Source organism: Hippichthys cyanospilos, chromosome 3, assembly GCF_059441005.1.
Source record: "Hippichthys cyanospilos isolate Australia breed blue-spotted pipefish chromosome 3, RoL_Hcya_1.0, whole genome shotgun sequence".
Classification (NCBI taxonomy): domain Eukaryota; kingdom Metazoa; phylum Chordata; class Actinopteri; order Syngnathiformes; family Syngnathidae; genus Hippichthys; species Hippichthys cyanospilos.
The window spans coordinates 25,378,907-25,402,903 of NC_142371.1; the positions used below are offsets into that span (position 1 = coordinate 25,378,907).

The 23,997-nt window shown below is 38.1% G+C and overlaps 1 protein-coding gene across 3 annotated transcripts in view; it reads left to right on the plus strand.

Moving 5' to 3' along the window:
- The first annotated feature begins 884 nt into the window (after positions 1 to 884).
- Positions 885 to 23,997, plus strand: part of LOC148426492 (ephrin-A4-like) — a 57,590-nt gene continuing 34,477 nt past the window's right edge. For all 3 annotated transcript variants that reach the window (XM_088410837.1, XM_088410834.1, XM_088410835.1), the window contains exon 1: positions 885 to 1,230. In XM_088410837.1, coding sequence (XP_088266963.1) covers positions 1,106 to 1,230 — 125 coding nt within the window. In that variant the 5' untranslated portion in view covers positions 885 to 1,105. The remainder of the gene's footprint in view (positions 1,231 to 23,997) is intronic.

A 23,997-nucleotide genomic window follows, 5' to 3' on the forward strand; every position in this document is an offset into this window, starting at 1 on the left:
TTGTAAATGTGAAGACAAGCAAAGGCACAACTACATATCATGATTAAAATATGTCAAATTTTAATGGTATTTATTCATTTAAGTATAGGCCTAACTACCTAGTTTTGTCATAAGTTAACACATTGTTAAACGTGTGTGTGGCATTGCTTTGCTAACATTTAAACTTGTATTATCTCAAATTAATATATAAAACAACTAAATGTGACAAGGGAACAAATATATCTCAGTGGTTAAAATATGTCAAATTTTAATGGTAATTATTCATTTAAGTATAACTATCTAGTTTTGTAATAAGTTAACACATTGTTAAATGTGTGTGTGGCATTGCTTTGCTAACATTTAAACTTGTATTATCTCAATATATAAAACAACTAAATGTGACAAGGGAACAAATATTATATTATAAGAAAAAAACACCTTTTAATCACCCAATATCACTATTTTAGAAGGAAAAAAAAGCGAAACTACGGCAACAACACACCTGAAACTGATGTGACCCGCACAAGAATTAAGTTAATACAAAATATTTATTATTACTTCTGCGCCATTTTAAAGATGTATTCAAGGATTAAGTATCATTTTGAAGCGTTGGACTCAACCTGAAGGAGAAGTTTATATCCTTAATCGTTTGCCATATTTACCTTGGAGAGGTATTTGTGAAACGCGTTTGGAACAGACTCCTCCCTGAAAAAGCAGAAGGTTGAATCTTGTGCTGCCTGTCTACACCAGACGGCGCAAGTCCCTAGCAATTGGCACTGTCACCTGACCGCACCCTTATGTTCTGATTGGCCCAAAGTTTTCCCAACCCCGCCCTCTTAACCTTGGCGGCTCCACCCTCTCCCGACTCAAATGCGAGCCAAACCTCCTCCTGTCACATCTCCTTAATCTTCACTTTTTTACTATTGAAAGAAGCGAGCTGCTTGAAAATGAAGATTTTGGATAAACTAATAAGTCGTCACTTTGGACGCGAGAAACTTTCTAGCATTCAGTGACTTCTTCTAGTCACCTTCCACAGAATGACGCACGTTTATTATTAACTAGGCAAGTTGTTGAGTCGCCTCACCTTTTTTGTGTTTTTACACCTCTCGAGTGGGGCGTGCGCGTGATGGCCTTCTTCATTTGGACCCCGGCCACTGTTCCTACTTGGAAAACCACTTTTTTACTTTTAAACATCTTATCAGCCGTCGTGAGCAAAAGACACCCAGTATACTGGAACTCCACCAACACCAGGTAAATAAAGCTCTGCTTTTGTTTACGTCTAAGCGTCATTCATGTTTTTTTTAGGGTATTTGCCTCTAAGGTGCAAATATCTGTCATATCTGCTCTGCACAAACCTGGCTGGTCTGTTCTTGCACTGTTGCTCAACAGCCTCCGTAATAGCGAAATAAATGAGTCAGTTGAAGGAATCTCTGCCATGCAGCACACCTTTGACTCACCACCTGATTTGACCTGCGCGCTGCCCTTTATTTCTAACCTGGCTACAATAATAGATTCTTTCTGAATAGTGTATTTTTTTGCCTCAAAACTCAAAACAGCGTGCTCGAATGGTGGTTGTGCACGGTTGTGGGGGTGGTGGACCATTAGCAATGGCAAACTTGGTTCACCTGCTGATCCAGGTGCTCCTCGCAAAGATAATTGAAGGGTGCAAGTGGGGGGCCTGCAGGCGGAAGTAGGGCTGCTGTTATAAAATAACACTGAGCCGTCATTGCAGATGTACCACAGGTCACAGTGGCGGGCATCCTTTTGTGATGTTCTTGCACACTACAAGTGGGTGCAAATGGGGTCTCATTTTTTATTCTGTGTAACCTTTCATTTGCCTAATGAGCAGAAAAAGTCTTGTTTTAAGAAAGATTTTACTATTAACAAAAGCATCATGCAAGTGTGAAAACCGTACCCAGAATGTCAAGAAAATATAAAGAAAGCAAATAATGAACTGTTCCAAATACATGAATTTGAGCCTTAGGTTTCTACTAGCAGGAAAATAGTCACAAAAAAGCTCACTAGAAAATCTAAACTGTATTGGGAGTTCATCGGAAGCATTTAACACGTGTACTGACTCCCTTAAGAGTTTGTATGTGATTGGTCAAATCTGAACACAGCCACAATCCAATTGTAATAGGGTGTGCACACTTTTGCAACCCCATTGCAGTTCATTTACACTTTCACTATAGAAAATATTATCAGTTTATTTTTAATGTGGTACAAGTTATTGATCAGAATAATGGCGGAAAACTTCTTCAATGTTTTATCTTGGTTTCAATCTAAAAATTACTTATAAAGGGGAAGTCAAGTCAAAAATTTTCTCCACAATATGTTCGAAGCCGCCTCAATCAGTCGAAGTGATTTATGCTGCTTTAATATTGTCTTACTGGAATTTTACTTTGTCGCAGAATCTCGAGTGTTGGACATTTTTAGGGGTCTGCTAGAAAGAAAACAAAGGCCCTACTAGAACACCTGAACATTAGGTTAATCATAGAAACTTTAGCTGGTGTCAGGTGTGTGCTCACCCCAAATAAGAATTGAGCCTGAAAGCAATTGATCAATTCTAAATATAGCTGCACCTCGTTATAATAAGGTGTGCACACTTCTGCAACCACATATCGATTTATTTTTGCAGTTAAAAATCACACAAATGCAATACGATGGAAGTCTGGTTAGCTTTTCTGCCTCACACTTCAAAGGTCCGGTTCGATTCCAGCTGCGGCCTCCCTATGTGGAGTTTGCATGTTCTCCCCGTGCCCATGCAGGTTTTCTTTGGGTACTCTGGTTTCCTCCCACATTCCCCAAACATACATGGTAGGCATATTGGCTACTCTAAATCGCCTCTGTGTGCCCTGTGATTGGCTGGCAACCAGATCTGACTGTCCTTGATCCCTTTTTTATTGATTTCATTTAACACAAAGCAAAACAATTTGAACAAAAACGTTCTTCCTGACATAAATGATGATTCGTTGACGTATTCAGTAGTGTGTCAACTACTTGTTGAGCTTTCTTTTTTTGGCACGAGTATTGATTGCCGGATATCGGCATCTTCCAAGAGTGCCCGATACCTCAAACTAATTTGGTTGAAGGTAAACAAACCGCGGGGTGTTTTAACTCTGTACTTCAATTGTAGTTGAGTCTAATGAAATTCAATTTGGTGGCAATCTGGCTTTGTGAGGCTTCAGGACCTCATTGTACCCATGTGCTTCCGACTTGAATGGCCGTAGTTTTTTGGCAGGCAGACAGGACCACACAATCCCGGTGCCATCATCGCCATCATGCACAAGGCCAACAAAATCCCCCGTGGCGCTGGTGGCTCATTCCCAGTGACCCTCCTCTCTCTCCGCTCCCCGAGTTAAAAGCAGGGTTCACCATCTCGCCCCTCTTCGTCTCTTCACTCTTCATTACCGTCCTATTTACACCCCCCTCACCCCTCTTCACCCACCTCCCATTCGCCATTTTCATCCTTCACAGCTCCCTCTTGGCCACTGATGGATGTATGAGCTGTGATTAGTTGAGCTTCAATCATTTGTTCCCATATCCTATTTTCAATAAACTGCCAGCCGAGTCTTGCTTGTTCTGGAGCCTTCTGAGGATCTGGGTCCGTCTCATCATGAGCGTCAGGAAACCATAGGAGGAACACTAGGCCACTAACCAACACTATCTGTCTTTATTGATGTCAGTAGAAATATACAGTATATTGTATGCTATTTAATGAACACGCTGTATTAAAAAATGTAATGTAATACAATAATACTGAGAGGTATCTATTTTGCTTACTTTTATTAGCAATTTGGAACACCTCAATACATTACAACCACAATAATAATAATAGTATTTATTGTTGATGACATTTTTGTATAGATTAAGTCACTAAGTTATTCTGAATATTATAGTCACAATACCAAAACAATGCCTTTTATATCGTAGCTTTCATGAATCACTTTGTTACTGTTAACAAAAATAATACCTTTAGTAAAAAAATAAAATGTAAAAATTAATGTAAAATTAAGGTATCAGGTATCTTTATTTTTCGAGACATTATTTTACGAACAACTTCAAAAACCTACTTATTTTATCAATTGTCAGCTTTGGAAAGTAAATCTGTCATTTGACAACTAATTTTTTTTTTTTTTATTGGTACATTTTAAAACCACATTTTGCTACATACTGTCAACTAAAAATGCCATCACATGTGCTCAAGGCGCAGATAACGACCAATCACGTGGCACCTGTTTTCTGGTTTTGGTCATGTGACATTTGCAAACTGAGCTGCGAGTCACTTTTGTTTTTATTAAAATCCTGTATTTAATTAGCTTTTTTTTTTTTTTGCTGGAAATCCAAATGCCAAAAATACTCCAAGTTCTATTAAATATTATCCCAAATATTATTTTGTTTGTAGATGACTATAAATGCTAATTCTGGTGTTTGTAGCCAAATCTACAATACAGCACATCACCAAAATTCATCACAATTAACAATGTGACTGATCATGCACTTTAAAGGGGAAGTCAAACCCCCCCCCAAAAAAAAAAAAATCACAACTCTAAACCCAATATTCTGTTTAAGATTATGTTTGTGGAATATAAATTAAGCTGCAAAGTCCACCTGTCTTTACCCATCTCAGGAGGCGCCTTATAATGACATCACAGTTACTCGAGTAACAACGAATCCCAGCTCGCCTGTTTTCTGAGTTTGGTCATGTGACATGACATGATTTTAAAATTTTGCTGTCAGCTACGGCAGTTTCCCGCTTACACTCGGTCCATGTTTTTCAATTATTTACTTGGATCACATTAATAAAAACCTATTCTAATTGTAAAGGTGCATCGCGGAAGGAGTTTATGAAAAGTAATTATTTCACCGCAGAGTGCATCCTTTTGTTGGGGTATGCGCTCTATAAAGTATAATAGCTCAGCCTTGAAGCAACAATTAAAAAAAAAAAAAAAAGATGCTTTACACACCTAATAATGAAGGCAGTTTTGTTGCACAGAAGCCACTGCAGTCTCTTTAAACGAGTGATGGAAGACTTTGGCCGTCACCTTTCCGTCACTGTCCGGATTTATGGTTTTAATGAAGTACGGGGCAGCCAAGCGGAGACGCTTTAAAGTGACGCGGGTCGGGGCCCCCCTCCTGATTGAAAAATTGCAGCTCGGAAACAGCGAGACTCAGCGTCGGCCTCTTTTCTTTTTTACGATTTAATGAACGAGCTTTACGAGCGTTGTCGATTTTATAGGCCTCTTTTCTCTCACGCTGATTGTTCCTTTATTAGAAGAGAGATTATTTTCGGACTTCCCGGAGCAGTTAAAGGTTAGTATAATATTATAAGCGCGGCGTTTTGGAAGCGGTCCGTAGCGGTTGTTGGTTCAAACAAGGTGATGAGCAAATTCGTCCCCCCTCGTGTCACCTGATCCGCTTCTGGTCCTCAAATCCCTTCCCGCCCAGGTCCTGGTCGTAAAGCTTCGGATCAGCAGCTTCTTAATTGGAGACAAAAGTGTTTTATCATCTCTTCCGAGGGTTCCCGCGCAGCCTCCTTTCGCCCTCCCTCGTCTCCTCTCTCCACAACAAACTTCGGCCCAATCGGGCGCGTGGTAAAGGAGGCCGCTCCGCTTTCTTGATTGAAAGCACACCTCATTAGCCTTTCGGTGTCTAATTTAATGTGTGAATGCATGCATCATTTCCCTTCCTGTTTGAGTGAGCCGCTTGAAATACCAAACTGAATCGCATCCTGGGGGTGGGCTTCTGTCGCAAATTATCAGGGGAGATGGTTGACCTTTTCCGAATGAATTTATATATATTTGGTACACCTAATGTGATCCGATGATGATTGATGGACACTGGCAATCTGATTGGTTGCGTTGCAGGGTGCGGAGATTGCCGTTAGTCTGGGGCGTCAACATTTTTGGTTTCTAGAAAGGGATGAACTATGACTGTGAACTCGATGTATGATATTTTACCGCACGCACACATGTACCTTAAAAACTCTGCACAGTGCAGGAAAACCGCTAAATACATCATATTTTCACTAAAAGATATTTTGCACCTCATATGTATACAGTTTCTTCCACTGCCTCTAGCCCATAATATCCTCAGAATGTAAGTTTATTAGTGGTTCATTATTACTGCCCTTATTGCTCTATTACAGTTTTTTTTTTTGTTTGTTTTTATTGCCTACTTTATTATTTGCTCGGTTATGGAAGTGAACAGAATAAGAATTTAATTGTGTAGTATTTCTGTGCATATAACAGCCGTGAACAAATGTTTCGATTACGATACGGTACGAATATTGCAGACTAGCAGTTCGTTTGTAAACAAATAATCTGTTTATTTATCTATTTCGGTTTAGTGGCCAGGTTATTGGCTACGCTAATACTGGAAAAGGTTTGAGTAATTTATCTTGGTTTCTTTTTTTTTTTTTTTTTGGTCTCAAAAATTTGGCATTTGAACAGGAGTGTTGACTTTTTATATCCACTGTACATTTTTCTTCACCCAAGGGTCTGCCCGCTTGCTCCTCCTCCAGTCGTGTGTGTGCATGCAAATGAGTCTATTTCTACTATTGCATCACTGGCTCTGTCAGTGCGTGTGAGTGTAAATCTCTGTATCCCCCTGGTAAATGATTAACACGCAACTTGGATAAACTATAATCAAGATACCGACAGTGAGGTAATTACTACTTTACTCCCTGTCTTCATAGCACACACTCCCTCCACACACACACACACACACACACACGCTCGCTAGCTCTCTCGGCTGGCATGTCTTCCAGTTGCATCAATGTCTGCGTCCATGCCTTATTGTCTCGCTCGGTCCCTGAGATGCGTTTCAGGCGGCGCTATGGTGCGGCTTATCTGTTTTCGGTAAACGTGCTCTGTATGTTTGTGGTTGCCGCACTCAATGTGTTATCTGCGCTGACACACTGTGGGTGGCTTTGCTTTGGGGGAAAACAAAAGACGAGATGTGATTGTAGTGGTTGTGTTGTATTGTCTTCTGCAAATTGAGGCCACTTCTGCATGTGACCCACTGGACTACAGATGGGAGTGTGATTACAGCTCGGAATGAAGGGAAATTGTTGTTGTTGTTTTTTGGGCTTTCGTGGCTTACCTCCGTAGAGGAAGCTTGTTGGATGATGGGGGAGGCCACGTTATGTTTGCAGGTCCACATCCAGGTGGTTTTTTTTGGTTGTTGTTGTTTTCAACTTTTGTTTTTGAGCTCAACTTTTTTCTCAGTTTTTCCCATAGATCTTATAGTAAAGAATGGATGAATCAGAATAGCCATATATTGGTTATTTTTTTAAATATAGTTTTTTATAGTAATGACAATAACATTGATAATGATTATGAAGATGATGATGATTAGCGATGTTCGATAGTACTTTTTTCTGACCGATACCAGTATGAGTAATTTAAGTACGGTAGTCTCTGATAACAATACCTAGTGCCATACCATTAGTATTTTTGATACCTAACTCCCATATACACACACACATAAAGTATCTATATAGATAACCAATAATAATTTGAACATAGACCTTTAGAAAAACACTTTTCTTTTTTAAAAGTCTGCAAAAAATGTCAAATATTTTGTCAGTTGTAGGTAGTAGTCAGCCAATTTTATTGGCTGGCGTTGCAAATACCATCCATTCATTTTCTATAGCCGCTTATTCTCACAAGGGTCGCTGGTGCCTATCCCAGCTGACTTTCTTGGTATTCGTTCATCCTCTAATGATTGACAAAGAATGTTTGAAATGTTTTTTCGAGATTGATACCAGTTGGAGCACTCATTCCTTGAGATGCACTTATACCTTTTGTTACATTCAATTCCCCAGGGGAAAAAAAAACAGATAATTTTGAAGATGTTCCTATGTATCCAAATATGGCAATTTTCCTCAAAATTATGCAAGAAATAATCAAATTTCAATGTTCAATCTTTTGATTTTGGAACCGATAGTCTGAGTTGTCTATTTGAAGTTGTCACTGACACCGATACCGATTAGTGATACCGTTAGTATGTGTGAAAAATAAGTTTCCCAAAAAAGAAACAAAAAGATGACTGCTTCAAAATCAGACATATTTATTTATTCATTTATTTATTTTTAGTTAGTTCAGGTCGGCGGCAAATTTTGGCCTTGGCAGAGATCCTGTACTCAAGCGAATGCCACACCAGTCTTCAGACTTGTTGCCATTGGGTGTGACAGTGATACTGGATTTGAGTGAAATAAACAAACATTCCCTGTCTGCCAAAGTTGAGCGGCTGAATCGAGATCAACCAACTGCTGTGCCAGCCTCTCACTTATATACAGTCGGTCATTGTCCTGTTTCAGGTCACTAAGGTGTGACTAAAGAAGTCTTAGCAAGGTTTAGATGCTCTGGCCTGCACATTTCGCAACATCTAGCACTACCTATTTTGTGTGCTTCTCTCTCTCTCTCTCTTTCTCGTTTACTCAGGCGAATTCTTCCAATTGGCCGAGAAGCAGTGTTGGTATTCAGATTGTATTGAGCAAATATTTGCTGCAAATGAAGCAGAAAAAGAAGACCTGTTTCGGTCGTTTGAATAGCAAGGTTGTCTGTGTTCACTGTCAAGCTTGCTAAATGAATATCTTGAAGCCCGTATCAAGGTAAACTGGACATACATCTTAATGTAAAAGTTTCATCAGGAGAGCATTTCAAACCAGAGTACTTGTAAATAATTTCTAAAGTCAAAGATAATGAAAGAAAATGGCTTTCTCGTTGCTGTCAGTGTCTGTAACACACATTGCTAACTTGGAAAGCTAATACTAAAAATAACGCATGCTGAAATTGAACTACTCAGAATGAACCACCATACCATACCATACCATACCATAAGTGAGACCTAGTAACAATCAGAAATTGGTTGATTTGTATTACGTCTAGAATAAAGTCACAATGTAGAGTGCAACTTGTCTCCAACCGCTTGTCAATGTCGATTGAGTCCGAAAATCCATGTTAGAGTATCAGAAGTCCTTCAAACAGCATTATTTTGCTCAACATGACTTTTCTGACAAACAGGAGTTCAGAACATTCTCAATTTGCATAGAATACATTTAAATAACTCCCATAACACAATTTATTGATGCTTAATTTTCACACAGATATGTTGAGGAAAATTAGTAGGCTTTAAATGATCGGGATTTTGGATCTGATCAGCGGGTTTAAAAGAACTGATCATTGAGCCAATCAGAAAATAGTCAAACTTTGCGTATAATGGTGTGTGTTGGGGGAACATAATTAAGTGCTAATAACTTCAGCCAAAGCACTGATAAACTTTCATTTAGGGCTTAAATGGGCCCTTGAGCAATTTGAGTACCTTGGTTACAAAAAAAACTTATTTGGGATTTGGTATGCTTTAAGATGCTCCATATAGACTGACATGATATATGTTAATGACTGCACGTTTTGATGCTGACATCCTGAGTGTTGCTGTTCCTTCTGATCACTTTTTACAAACCATACAGACTCAAATGTGCCGTTTCAGTGGGCCAGTTCATTTATATTGTTTTTATTATCATCTGAATATTTGATATTCAATTCAAATTTTCTCTATGATATCCAACGACCAAAAATACTCCTTAGCTAGGCATATTTAATATAGATAACGTGAAAAAATTAGTTGACGACACTAAATCTGACCTGCAATGTAAATTGAGCTTGACATTGCACGGCACATGGCTCTTTGGCACAAAATGGCCGCGGTGCTGTTTGTGTGCGACAACGTGGGTGTAAACGTAGGTTGTGATTGGGGACCATTTGTTAGCATTCATTCATTGCACACACAATGAGCCGCCATTGTTAAATGTGTCACGCTGTCTGCGTATTCCTTTCTGAAGAACATGAGCGCAATTAGGATTTAGTGCTAGAATTCGTTTACCCAATGAAGCACGGCTCGGATGAGAGGCAGCGCTATGTTGAACCCGCGTGTGCCGTTGTGTGTTTGTGCATTTTTTTTTTTTTTTTTTTTTTTTTTTTTTTTAGGAATTTCACTCCGTCACACTCGAGCCTCGTTGGCTGGGCTCAGAGGTCCTGTCGAGAGGCGACCCAGGACGTTCCGAGACAGAAATTAAATTAGTATCGATCCAGGCGAGGCACAAAAGTGCAGCAGGAACCGGAATGATTTTTGCACACTGAGACTTATTTTCCATCATGACTGTGTTAGAGTTCAATGAAAGGGAAAACATGATTTAAATTGCACACTGTAAAAAGTGCTACATTACACAATCACAGGGCTGAAACTCGTGATTTCAATTGTATCATTAAATTCAATTAAAACTGCATAATAATAAAATTATTTAAAAGGATTTATTTACTACTTTGTCCAATAACGCCACAGAATTTCCTCACATTTATCATTGATTTCCAAAATAAAAGCAGACATTTTTAAACATCTTATTTTGATTCAACACAATAATAGTCTGCTTTAATCGAAGACTCAAAAAGGCAAAAACTAATGATAATTGATTTTGATAACGATTAGTTGTCAATCATCGCACCACTATATAATTAATCAGTCTACCAAAAGAATGTAAAATCTTGAATAAATAATGCAAAACACATAGCATTTCCACATCATGGCTTCCATCTACTTAAATAGTAATTCAAAAATATCTAAATAAAATCTTCGTTTGTGGCTATTCGCTCACTTTTACAATTATCATTTCATCCCGAAAACCGCTTTTACGACGTAAAATAAAGCTTACTTTTGATAAACCAACAATGTAGTGAAAAAACTTTTTTGTCAGGATGTGTCAGTGTGTCGAATGTAATATCTGAATTAGCGTATAAAGCAATACAATTAATGTCAGGTTTTTCCCTCCTAGTAACTTTTATTCTGTTCTGCTACTTACTACCTATTTGGGGTTTTTTTGGCAATGGTATAAATATATATATATATTTATATAGGTATATATAAAAGCTGTTCCTTGGGCTTGGACAGTAAATTTTGAAGCATTACTAGTTTGAGACACAGCAAAGAAAATTTCTCGAGACAAATCATATGACCCAAGTTATACAACACAAACCTGGGTCATGTGATCTTATCAGGAAACAATTTGAAAGTGTTCTTATCTAATGGCACTCTGCTCTACACTCAGATAGCAACGCAAACACACACCCGCCCCTCACGCATGACTACGCACACGTGGGGCTCTGCCAGTGAGTAAAAACATTCGAGCGGCGGCGAGGGATGGCCAACGTGTTAAGGAGAGGACGGTAGGGAAAGAGTCAACAGAATTCATATCCCAAATGGCTCCAGAGGGCCCCTAGGGGGACGCGGGGATGAGGTGAGAGCCAAAGAGGCAAGAAAGGATGTCAGCCGCCATTATTATCACTGTCAGTAACGGGCGTGCGGAGCGGTCCCCACCCCACCCCACTACTCACTCGTGCACGCACACACAATGCTCATCTAAAGGTGTGGCGCTAAGATGCTTTTAGCCAATGGTACTGCTATTGTCGTGCCTACACACACATTCTGACAATGGAGGCCAGTCAGGGTGTATGTGACACTACTTGGTGCTTGTATGGCAGTCAATATCGGTGTAAGGATCAGTTATGAAAACTCCTTGACTACTTTTCTGTGTCAATATTGGCAATGAAAGACGAAAAGACAAAAACATCTTTATTTCTGTATTTTGCACTACAGCATGTGACATCGGATGCACATTTATTTATGACTTCACCAATCTAAGTTCATAAGTTCATAGAGTAGCTGTAATTAATGATTTGGGAGTGGTCATAAATTGCCTTTTTTTTTCACCACAGATGTGTTGGCTCCCGTTTGTTCTTTGTTTTTCCCGTTTGGTCTCGTGATGGGCTATTACTTGTCCCTTGAGCAACTGTGATGTCATCTTCACGCGACAACAAGCGGCAAAACGGCTGCCTCCTGAGATGGATAAAAACAGGTGGATTTTGCTGCTTAAATTATGTTCAACCAGCAGAATATTAGTCAGAATACCTCATTTAGATTAGTGCGATAGCATAGAACATTTTACTGGAAAGAAAATGTTTGACCTCATTTCATTTTTAATATTATGCAAAATGATGATTGTGCTCAAAAATACCTTCACCTGTAACAGAGACCTGCCTTGACTCTTTGCTATTTTTTTTAGCCAATCCAATGTAATACATTGTGGACTTCACATCTACATGCAAGTTTTCAAAGAATGCTAAACTTATTTCGCCATTTTCAGGAGTAAAAAGTTAGTTCCCCACTTCTTAAAATGGCATCACATGTGTGCAAAGCTCAAAGCTCAACTTGCAAAAGTCCAGTAAAAAGTATGAAAATGTGTTTTTAAAGTAAGTATTTATTCCAGGAAAATGACTCTCAAAACAAAACAAAATGTTACATTTTTAGTGCTGAAAAACTCTAGCATCACTTTTTAAAAGCACTCGCACCATCTGTTTTCCACTGAAATTTACATCTCGTGTTCAAGGCTCTGATAATGACCACATTTAAATGTCACAACCAGTTACCTGAGCCTTGAGCATGTGAAAAACATTTCCGTTTTCAATTGAACTTGAAAAACATTTTATCAAATTAAACAGAAAAAATATTGAATTTTTGCTGCTGAAAATGGCTTAAGAAGTTTAGTATGCCTTAAACGAATAACTCAATTTGAACATCTGTTGGTAGGTCTTACTTGACAAATTTCGCTGTGCTTCTTTATTTTTTTATTTTTTTGTGTGCGTTTGAAGAGCCATCCAAAGTGAACATACAGTACATTTGTTGCGCTTGCAAATTGTGCTGTTTGTAATTGTTTTTCGAGTGGTGGTGGTGTATTTTAAAAAAGGGAAATAGCCTTGTCCCAACGCTGCAGCCAAAGAACTCATGAATCTCATTGCTCCTCTATTCAAGTGGAAATGGACTCCTTGTACGCCGCGTGCTTCCAAAAGTACAAAAGCAGATTGTGTGTGTGTGAATCAAGAGCATGTGGTGAACTAAAAATATATCCAACGACAAGGAACACAAGCTCCACTTCACCCCATGGTACGTTTATCGCAGGATCCCCTATGGCGCTCATCTCGGAACGAGCCTTAGCGTTCCGCATACTGTACAGTTCTTGTTTTTGCTCCTCTTCTGTGTGCTAATCTCGTAATTTTGGGTCATCATGGTTCATTACTTAAAGACGCGGCCAGTCAGTCATCTTTAATCCCAAATTAATCACATAATCTCGCTCAGGCGCTATGTGAGGCGGGTGCCTCCGTGGATACCCTTGACCCTCGGCGCTTCCTTCCTCCAAACTCTGAAGCCCCCCTCCCCCCATTGTCGTGCAAGAGTTAGGTCTTTTTCAAATGCTTAGGGGCAAAGAATAGCATCCAGAGCAGCAAAAATTTGACCTCAAAAACATCATTTGCAACATCATTTTTGTCAGTACACTAGCTTATAATGAGGTTTATAGCATCTCTATTGTTGCCATGGTGACACCGGTTCACCTATTGTCGAGGTCCTACCAGCTAGGACCGCTCCACAATTTGCAGTGAAAATGCAATGTTTTGCCATTGTTTTGCATCTTTATTTATAGTTTTATTATCTTAATAATCAGCCGTGATATCAATTTTAGTGATTAAAGCTTGGTATTCATATAGAAACCATGATGGCATTTTAAAACATCTGTTCTTTTAAATCATAGACTTAATATGATCAATTTTCAAATGAACTTTTGTTGTTATTCATAATCATGCCATAATATGATAAAAGTTCTACAATTACCATGAATAAACCAAAGAGGCAGACATGGAGATGGGAGTCAAAGCAGAGCACACTAAGGTGAACTTGAAACTGAAGTTAAAGATGTGTAAAATCAATTAACTGTGCTCCGGAGTAGTATTAAACAATACAAAAAATAGGAAAGGTTGTAGTTATAGCATGGTAGGCGAGCAAGTGTGTCCCATGTGCATGCACTAGATTTGTTGAGGGACACATGAGAAACAAAAATAAATGAATGTAAACCATTGAGGCATTTTCTAGGAATTCTGTAAGTGTCCTGATATTTTTATTGTTTTTTTATTTATTTATTTTTTTTGTCCACGTTTTCAATCTGGGTTTGAGATGAAAGAATTGTTTTAAAAAATTATGGGGGTTAAAAATTACTCATATTTTATTGGTTTTGTTTACTAAAAACTAGTCTTTTTTTTAAATTATTATTCTTTACTGAAAGCTTAAGTAGGAATAACCACATCTTATGTGGGCTACTCTATTTCATCAAAATAGAGCAAGTGCATACAGTATATAGGCCGAGATAGTATTATGGTATGTATACGTAATATACTGAATACTAAGCCTGCTCAAATTGTGGCACACTATAAAATATGTAAAAAAATCCAATGACATTTTCAAGAGAGCTCTGTAGCTTTTCATAGGAATGTAAAATCTAATATTTAACTTGAGCCCTGAAGGCAAATAGCTTCTTCTTCACAGTCGCAACATAAAGGTCATAATAAGCAAACTATGAAGTAATGTAATTTAAGAAATGTGTGTTATGCTCAACCGTCATTATTATTATAAGTTGAAAATACTTCAAAAATTACAATAAAATGCATATCTTTTACAAAAGAGAACATTTGGTCAGTCGTTCTTGTGTATTATTCCTTTTCCCAAACTTTTTATCCACCTATTCCCATTAAAAAAAAAAAGTATTGATATTAAATGACATTGAAAGTGCTCCTCAGTAGGGTTTCCATTCATATCCTTCCACATCAACTATGCTCAAAGTGTTCATTTAAATCATTGAAATATGAAGTCAATCCAGATTATTTTTCTTTGCAAAATGTTTCTTTAAACCATCCTAAATGTTGCCAACAAATTATTTGTTACTACGTGGCATCAAATCTCCCATAGATACGTCTTGGGGAGTCGCGGGGGCGCGGTGGGCAGCTGTGCGTGACTAGAACAGGACAAAGCTGAGTGCCTCCAGGGTGCAATCCGGGCGACCTTCGCCACCCGGAACGTGCGCTCCGCTATGACGCCTAAGACTTGTGACGGCAAAAGATGGAGACGCGGGAAGAAGTGTGCAACGGCTGCGAAGGAGGAAGGGAAGGAGGGTTGAGGGCCAGTTTGGGCTCTTGGGATTCCAGAGCAGTGACCGTGAAAGTGCTTAGATAAACACGGAGACTGAGGAGTGGGAGGGGGCGGGCTTGGCGCAAAAGTGGAAGACGAGGCAATGGAGAGGTGAACGTCGATGAAAGTGAAGACAATAAATACATTCTGGTCATATAGGAACCATTACAGTGCATTTTGAACTTGCGGTGAGCAGACACTGACTTTGAAATGATCTGCGATTACATTTTCAGCATGTGTTACTTCTCCGTCTGTGGCTTTGGTTTCTCTTTCTGTTTAAGAAGCCGCCCCACATGTCCGTCCTGAAAGTTAGGATTGTCTGACTTTCATGCAGGCCATGATGGTGTGAAGGGTCTGTTTCGGTAGGTGGGAGTAATCTACTTTAAGACCGCAGTTAGATATACCAGGAACACGATTTAGACCAGAAGGGTCCAAATTTCCGACCGCAGGCCAGTTGTAGTCCACAATCCACGTTTTTGAGGTTTGTGATATATTCTAAATAACACTATTTCAACTCTTTTAGTGACAAGCGTTGTCGCAAAAGGAAATTTCTAGAAGGTCAGTATATTTAGCATTTTCACTCGTCTTTCAAGGGCAACAAAATATTGTGTGCTATCTTTATCAAAATATGGGTGGTATCGTATGAAAGATTGATTTCCGTTCCTTACTTTGAAATGCATGTAATATCTGTCTTGTATTTATGGAAACACTGCCACCTAGTGGTCACAGTTATCACTACAGTGCTCAATTGGCTTATATTAGGTAAGCATTAGTCAAGGGTGTCAGCTTCCTTCCGTAAAAAACGTATTTTCTGAGAATTTTATCATTTATTATTCTTACAACTGTTTTTAAAAGACGACAATTGTCATCCATGGCACTGAAAGAGTGTTTTTCCACACCATTAGTGTGGAAAAAAAAAAAAAAAAAAAAAAATATATATATATATATATATATATATATATATATATATATATATATACCGGTATATTATTTGCCTCATCACCTTTAACCAAAAACCAAATTTACATATATTTTACTGTGGAAAGGTTTAAAAAAAAAAAAAAAATACCATGATGAGCGAACGTTAAATGACTACTTCATTATCTATGACTACTTTAAAATTGCTTGCAATATTTCAATTTTCCCCTGTTTAAAAAAGTAATAATAATAAATAGTGTGGCCCTCGCATCTGTTTATGTATGTGGTCCTCAGAGGAAAAGGTTTGGATACCCCTGACTATTAAAAAATGGACAGATGGATGGATGTTGATACATCATCAGACAAAGAATGTCAATATTAATAGCAGCTCTACCGAGATGGAACAGATTTAGATCTAGATGGAACAAGGAATTTGAGGAATGTAGTCTACGTAGATAAGCAGGTCAAATGGGCTACATTTGTTTTAGTACAGTGGTGCCTTGAGACACCAGTAACCTGACCTAGATGTTTTCTGAGATATGAGTTGGATTCAGCTGACTTTTGGATGAGAGAAAATACGAAATTCAAGATAGCGATTGCCACTTCTTGTTGAAATACTCAAATTAATTTCACTTTGTCCCTCTGCATACTGTTTTTTTTTTCCAAACATTTTCATTTTATTCAATGGAGAAACATCATTTGAACACGTACTCAGGGACAGAAATCGCCAAAACATACGGGATAGGTTTGTATATTTTATTTATGGTGTCATTGCCAGTGCTGTCAAACGATTTTATTTTTGAAAAACTTCATAATGGTAAATCACATTTTTTCACCAAGTATATTTATAAAGAGTGTAAATTAAATATTGAGTAAAATCTTGGAATTAACATAAAATCAAATATATTTTGTTTCAAAGACTTCTCTCATAGATTTGCTTAAAATATGTACAATTAATGTGATATTTGTACTTGGCTTTTCAAAGTGCATACATTTTGCATTTTTCCAATTTCCAACTTAAAGTAATATGACATTAACATCCATCTTTGTCTGGTTTTGTAGCAAATTTAGCATCGTTCAGCTGCTGCAATTTTAAATCTCCAAAGTTAACCCTTTAACTTTGATGGCCCTATTTAGTATACAGAAAAAAGACAGAAATCCCATTTTCTAATATTCCTTTACTTTTTCTAACGGAAAAGCACATCTGATGTTAGTTTATTTCTTTTGTGATTTGGAATAGAATGTACAGCATTCCCAATTCTTCCCACGACAGAAATAAAAGTTGTTTGTGTGATTTTTAGCCATACACTCCTTTTCAAATACACTTTAGTACAACATTTTATAGTGTATATTAAATAATTGAGACTCATATTTTAAAATTCCCTGTTTTTTTGTGCAAATAACTCAAACGTTAGGCAGAGACAGTCGCATTGTAATACAGGTAATTGTAAGCTAATAACTTTGAATGATAGTTACTAGTAATTTATTATATTACAGTTTTGTATGGACACCCATTCAGCGCGAGTCAGAGGAACTGGAAAGTGTCGAAGCTTTTTATTGACTCATGTGCCCAGTGGTCTCTCTCTCCATCATCTCCTTGCCTCAGTCTAAATAATTCAGAATGGTTGCTTCTATTAAGGCACATTTCCTTGACATGTCTGGACCGGCAGCTGCCAGTCCTCTAAATCGGAATCGCTCAACTATAAGTGAAATTGTGAAGCATATTTCTTATGTAGTCCTTTATTGATTTCTGACAAGGCATCTTATTACAAAAATAGTGTTCCAGCATAGTCTGAAAGCGCCGATGACAAGTTTTTCATTTTCTGATGGATGTGTTTCGCAGCTGGAGAGCAGTGATGCTTTTGCATAGGCTATGCGGAATTTGAGGAATTTGAGCCCATGTTGCGCGGAAACATGTTTCAGCATATTGCTGCAGTTTCTCTACCCGCCTTGCGCGCCTTCATGAAGACCAAGACACACTTGATTTCCTAGTGTTGTGATGTTTGGATTTAGATGATGTCTTCTCCATTTTCGCCAAAATAATCAGTAGACTGTCAGTGTCTCCGGTTGCCAATTTGGGATCTGCTTCATTCCTACAAAAAGCAAATGAGAAGGATATGTTGGTTTTATTGTTTCCTGCTTTGTCCTTCAAGTCCTGCAGATAAAAACAAAAATAAGGCAGGAGAATGTTAAAGGGTCTGTTATCAGACGTTTGACCTACTTTAGGGACTTCTCAAAGACAAGTCAGATTTGTCTGCTTTTTGCCTTGTTTGCATTGGTCGAATCCTTTTTACTCTAATGTGCGACGCATCTGTTTAGTGTCGATGCTAACGTGTTCCTCACATACTTGACTGAGACGGGACCCCGTTGAAAGACTGACGACATCGGCCAATTTAATCAACCTATCGTAACCCTTACGACATTGGCCAAAAATCAGCGATTAAATGACGTTTTTTTTTTCAACTGATCTATAGATTGGCATGTAGACAGATTAACATAAAAAGCTGTCACATTAATTGGGGGCCCCTTTAAAATGGGGTTTAGAGGGTTCAAAATCAAGTCAGGACAATGAGCATGCATTGCTTTTTGGATCTATAAGATGGCTCTCGGAATGCGACTTCAAAAAGTGCATATATTTTTACCAAAAACATATATATGCTCATGTTAGTACACAAAATGTGTTCTGTAGAGTTCTTAGGTTTACAAGTGATAACATGCAGTTATATTGAACATAAATCATTATCTTAGAGGATTTGTTTTAAGGTCTAGTGTGCCTCACTGGACATTTGCAAGAATGCAGTGCAGTGCAACAATATTAGGACCAGTGATCCGATATAAATAGTGTTTGGAGAGTTGACTCAATAAGCCACTTCTTTGAAGATAGTTAGATGGCAATGACGGTTTTTGTTTTCATCACTGCATGCACGAAGGATAAGGATGAGGTTTTTGTCTTAAAAAATACCTTACCAGTGACAGGGCACTATGAGTTGCAAAGAACAATTAACTCTTTCAGTGCCAAGCGTTATCAGAAAAGGCAACTTCTAGAGTGCCAGCATATTTAGCATTTTCACTCGTCCTTCAAGGCCGACAGAATATTGTGTGCAATGTCAACGTAAACATGGGTGGTCTCATATGAAGGAATGATTTCAATTCCTTACTTAGAATTACAAGTATGTAATGTATGTGTAGTATGAATTACAACACTGCCATCTAATGGTCACAGTTATCACTACAATGCTCAACAGGCTTAATATTAGATAAGGACTAGTCAGGGGTGTCAGCTGCCCTCCATTAAAAAAAAAAAACATTTGACAAGAATTGTATTAGTTATTAATTTTATTCCTATTTTAAAAAATGAGAATTATTGTCAATGGCACTGAAAGAGTTAAAGAACAAAAAGAATTAATGTATTTATTTATTTTGAACTAAATATGGTACACATTTCTTAATGTCCCAAAAATTCAAGAATAATACATTAGATTGTGTTCAAACGGATGAAAGAATGGAGCCGTAATTTTAATACCAAGATACCCTGATATTCTTACTTATGGTTTCACATTGTCAGACTTTATCAGCACATGCCTAATCAACAATCACTTATGTTCACGTTGACTTGATAATTAAAAATCCGTGGTTCTCACACAAGCTAAAGTTTAATATTTTTCCAATGGAAAATTCAAGGTATTGACTTTGGACTGAATTTGTCCCTTTTCTGTTTAAATGCAATGAATCGTAGTATTCCTTGCGCTGAATGTTCTGAACTCCTATTTCCATTTTGCCTGGTGGATTTGTGCTTGTCATTTTTATGTTTTATATTAACTTTGCAATAATTACTCAACTATAATTACTCAAGCACACTCAATTTGTCCTCAATTACTTGAAGATTAGATGAATGGATTCTGCACTATCAACTGGAGTCCTGACAAATTAATGACATTGTAAGTACTTGAGCCATAATGGATGCCTCAAACCTGACTATAAGAAGCAGAATTGTGTTTTGTGTTTTTGCCTAATTCTCTGCATAATAATTTGGCTATGACATTGGTTCCTTGTCATCTTAAATGATGGAGATTAAAGCATATGTTTACACGTTGTTCAATTTGTTGCGACTTGTCTGCTTGGGCGTGTACAAGCCTGAGAAATTTGTAGCACAGGTACTTTATTGCTTTGGGCTTTCTGAGGATTGTGCAAAGGCAAAGAAAAAGTTGGATGGCGAGTAAGGTGGATGGGCGGAGCTTCGTTTTGCCCCTGATCCCAGCTCTTGATTGGCTGTTGTCCCAGAAACAGGACATCTGACTTTATTTAACCCCCGCCACCCCTGCCGAGCTTTTGCCTGTGCATGTCCCCAGCTTTTTTAGAACTTTTGTTTGTTTGTTTGTTTCTTTTATTGGACGTGAAATAGCTCGGCAGTTATTGCTAGCGGAGGTCACGCGGGCAGCGCATCTCACAATGCCGCGGTCAAACTGTGAAAATAGAAACAATTGAAAGACTGCCAGCCTTGTCTCGAGCCCATTTACATCACAGAGTGGGTAAAATCTTCATGCGAGTGGAGAAAAGTGAGATTAGGCCTGACCACACACACACATACACACACTCAGTGAAGAATGGTTCTTGTGGTTTGTGGACACCTGTAGCCGTATCAAAATGCTCCTGATGGGCTGGTTTTGATACTGATGGCAAGTCGGAATATGACATTTTCCTCACTTCTGATATGCTGCTGAGTAGCAGAGAATGGACAACAGGCAGAAAATAAGATCTTCTTTTGAGCTTGAAATAACTCCACGGCACCATACGCGTACTAAAATGATATTTGACAAATGACATTTTGGTATATTTGGGGTAGTCCTCCATGACACAAGATGATGCTTCCTATGATAACAACAGTATCACCATTCGGCCTCAGCGATTATTATTATTATTTTTTAAGTCATTGGTAATACCAGCTTTTTTTTAAAAGGGCTAACCCATTTGTTTAGACTTTTTTCAGCAGTTAAGTTATTATTTTATCCATAATTAGTTTGACTAAATTATTTTTATGTACAACTAATCCTTTTCAAAACAAATTTTGCCACTTGCTGTCGACTGAAAATGATGTAACGTGTGTTGAAGGCTCAGGTAATTAGCTTGGGAACGTCACATGACCAACAAGTGAGACGTAATTTAATTATCAAATGAATTATGGATGAAATATTCACTTTTTACTGCTGAAAATGGTTGATAAAGTGGACTATAACTGCTTATGACGTTTGCCGATACATCATGCAAATAAATTCTGACATCCGAGTACTGTATGTCCTCCTCTGCAGTAGTAGGCGCTATACTACAGCATTTTGGCAGATCCTCATCTGCTTGAAAGAAAAGATTAGTTCACAATCGTGTTAAATTGTGTAGATTAATATATTTTTTTTAATAAATACAAGTAAATGTTTTGTTTTTGTTTTTATCTAGGGTGTACGGTGTTTTTGTTGTTGTAATCTTTTAATAAAAGATGAGCTGGGTTATAATTTAAATTTCTAATGTAAAGTGTACAATAGCAAATTATGAAACTAAGTGTATCACAATAAAATTCTGCATATTGTTTTACTATTTTTAGTATATTACTTTCCCATAATAGCAATGTTTTGTTTTTTTGTTTTTTTTTCAATTTTAGAGGTGCAACAATTAGTCAAAAAAAGGAACCTATTTTCATTATTTTGTTAATGGTTAATAATACTTTTTTGTAATTTAAGCTTCTCAACTTAAAATATGCTCTGCTCTCTCAGTTTCTGTAGTCCTCCATGAAAGCGGGCTTATCTTTTTGTTACGTTAAAATTAAACAATTTCTTCAACGTTTGAAAGCAATGATCAAAAGTGTTTGCTAATTGCATCCAACATGCTTAACTTAATTATGTTATTTTGTTTTTTTGCATTTTCTGCCCTGTCCATTTAAAATGACTGTTATGAATGAAAGGAAATTAATGCATTTTTAATCCAATATATATCATATCAGTTGATAAAAAAATATAAAGATTAATATATATTATTAATTGTAGTCCTAATCTGTTTTAACAGGGGAAGTCAACAGATTTCTTTACATAACAATTTACATAACATCGTGATTTGATATAGCGTTTGTGGATCTGACTTAACCATCAAAATCTGGCTTTATCCATCTCAGGGGGCGGCCATTTTTTCACTGACTGTTACCTGAAAATGACATCACAGACGCCCAAAGCGCAATTAACAACCAATCACTTAAACTGTTTTCTGATCTCGGTAATGTGACACATGCAAGCTGAGCTGTGATTGGTCAGCGTAGCCTTGCGCAACTATGATGTCATTTTCAGGTGACAGAATTGATCAGAATGGCGCGTTTAGGCTACATAGAACATTAGTGTAAAGAAAAATTTGTTTTTGACTTTTCCCAACTAGAAAACACGTCTAATTTTCTTTCCTTGAGCACAGTTTTGTCGAAGCATTGCCAACGACGACCTTCAACTCACTTTCCCGGTCGAATGACTGGTCTTTCCGACTTTTTGGTTTCCAGGAAACTGCTGTAAATGCACTTCCTAACAGCCTTGGTGGAAAGTACACACTGAGTAGTGTCGGAATAAAAAAACAGGAAACACTTTGTACATTGGTGTGCTTTGTGTCTTACTGGCTGAAGCTAAGAATCTTATGATGGCGCGCGTGTGTGCGTACGGGGGGGGTGTTACACCAAGAGATTTTTCGTCCAGCTTTGCAGGCGGTTGGACGGCAGGGGGTCCCCAGATGGTCGAGGGGGGTTTCTTGTTTGTGCGCGTCGAGGGGCGTAAGCACCAGGTTAGACACAACACTGGTGTTTGGGCTCGGCGAAGGCTCAGTGTGGGGGTGCACAGCTGATAAGAGGCGAAGGGGGCGGGGTTGACCTGATTCTACTTGCATTTACATGGCGACTGTACAGAAACGCTCCAAAAGAAATGGAGCAGGACGCTCCTCGTATTTTGCAACAGTTGTTATTCCGATGAAGGAAATCCTGTGGAACATGCAGGAATGCAGGTTTCCCTTTTTTGACTTTTTCTCCCGTCCGACATCCAAGAAGAGGCCCGCGTACTAAAATTAGTGTCAAACTTGCATTTTTGAGGTTGCTCAAAAAACTCTACCTAAATCATTTTGACGTTATGGATTTTTTGGGGCTGTAGCATGGCCGCTCAGAGTGTGCGTTTTTGGTGTGTCACAAAAAAAAACCCAACTCTGGTTTGTTGTTTAGCTTTTCATGTGTTTTCGTGGCAACGCCCTCTTTAGGATTGTGCAGTATGAAATAGTAACCTGCTTAATGTCTTCCCCTTATTTGTTTAGAGTATCCTGCGGATGAATTGGAGGGACCGGCTTCACTTTTCCCTAAAATGATATGATGATTATTAGCTTTGACTTTGACCTTGACGCGTTTCCAAGCCTCCAGAGAGAGTTTCAGAATTAATTGACTCTTAATTTGATTGTCCAAAAAATGCTGTCTTTGCTCATGTTCTTATCTTAAAGACGTTGTTATGATTACATTTGAGTTTGAATTGTCTGTTGTTCAAAGTTCCCAAGGTCATTTCACATCTCACTAATGAAAGATTTAGATGTTGAAAAATCGGTAACCGGAGGGAGCCGTTCATTTACGTTGCTACCAATCAGACCCAAGATGATTAGGACGGAGGACGGTTAGAATAATTTGATTGCTTCGAATTATTGCTGATTAGAACTTGTTGAAAAATGGAGTCGAAATAGAATGTTCTGAGTCTAGACCTCTTTGTTTATCGTTTAGTTTGAGTGTGAATCTCAATCATCCTCTTTTTTTTTCATTTTAAAATGTTACCATCTGCCAAAAAACAGCTGATAAGTTTACCCCCATACAACGCACACATTTGAATGTTTTTACCTAGGTAGCTTTTACCTCAATGCACCACTGTACTCACGCTACGTAGTTAATTTTGGCGTTCGCCGAAGTTAAGCGAGGCCTCGGCCGAGGTCCGGTGACCACAGTGAATCCAGTCCGCAGAGTTAAACCAGAGTTAGTCAGTCCCTCCC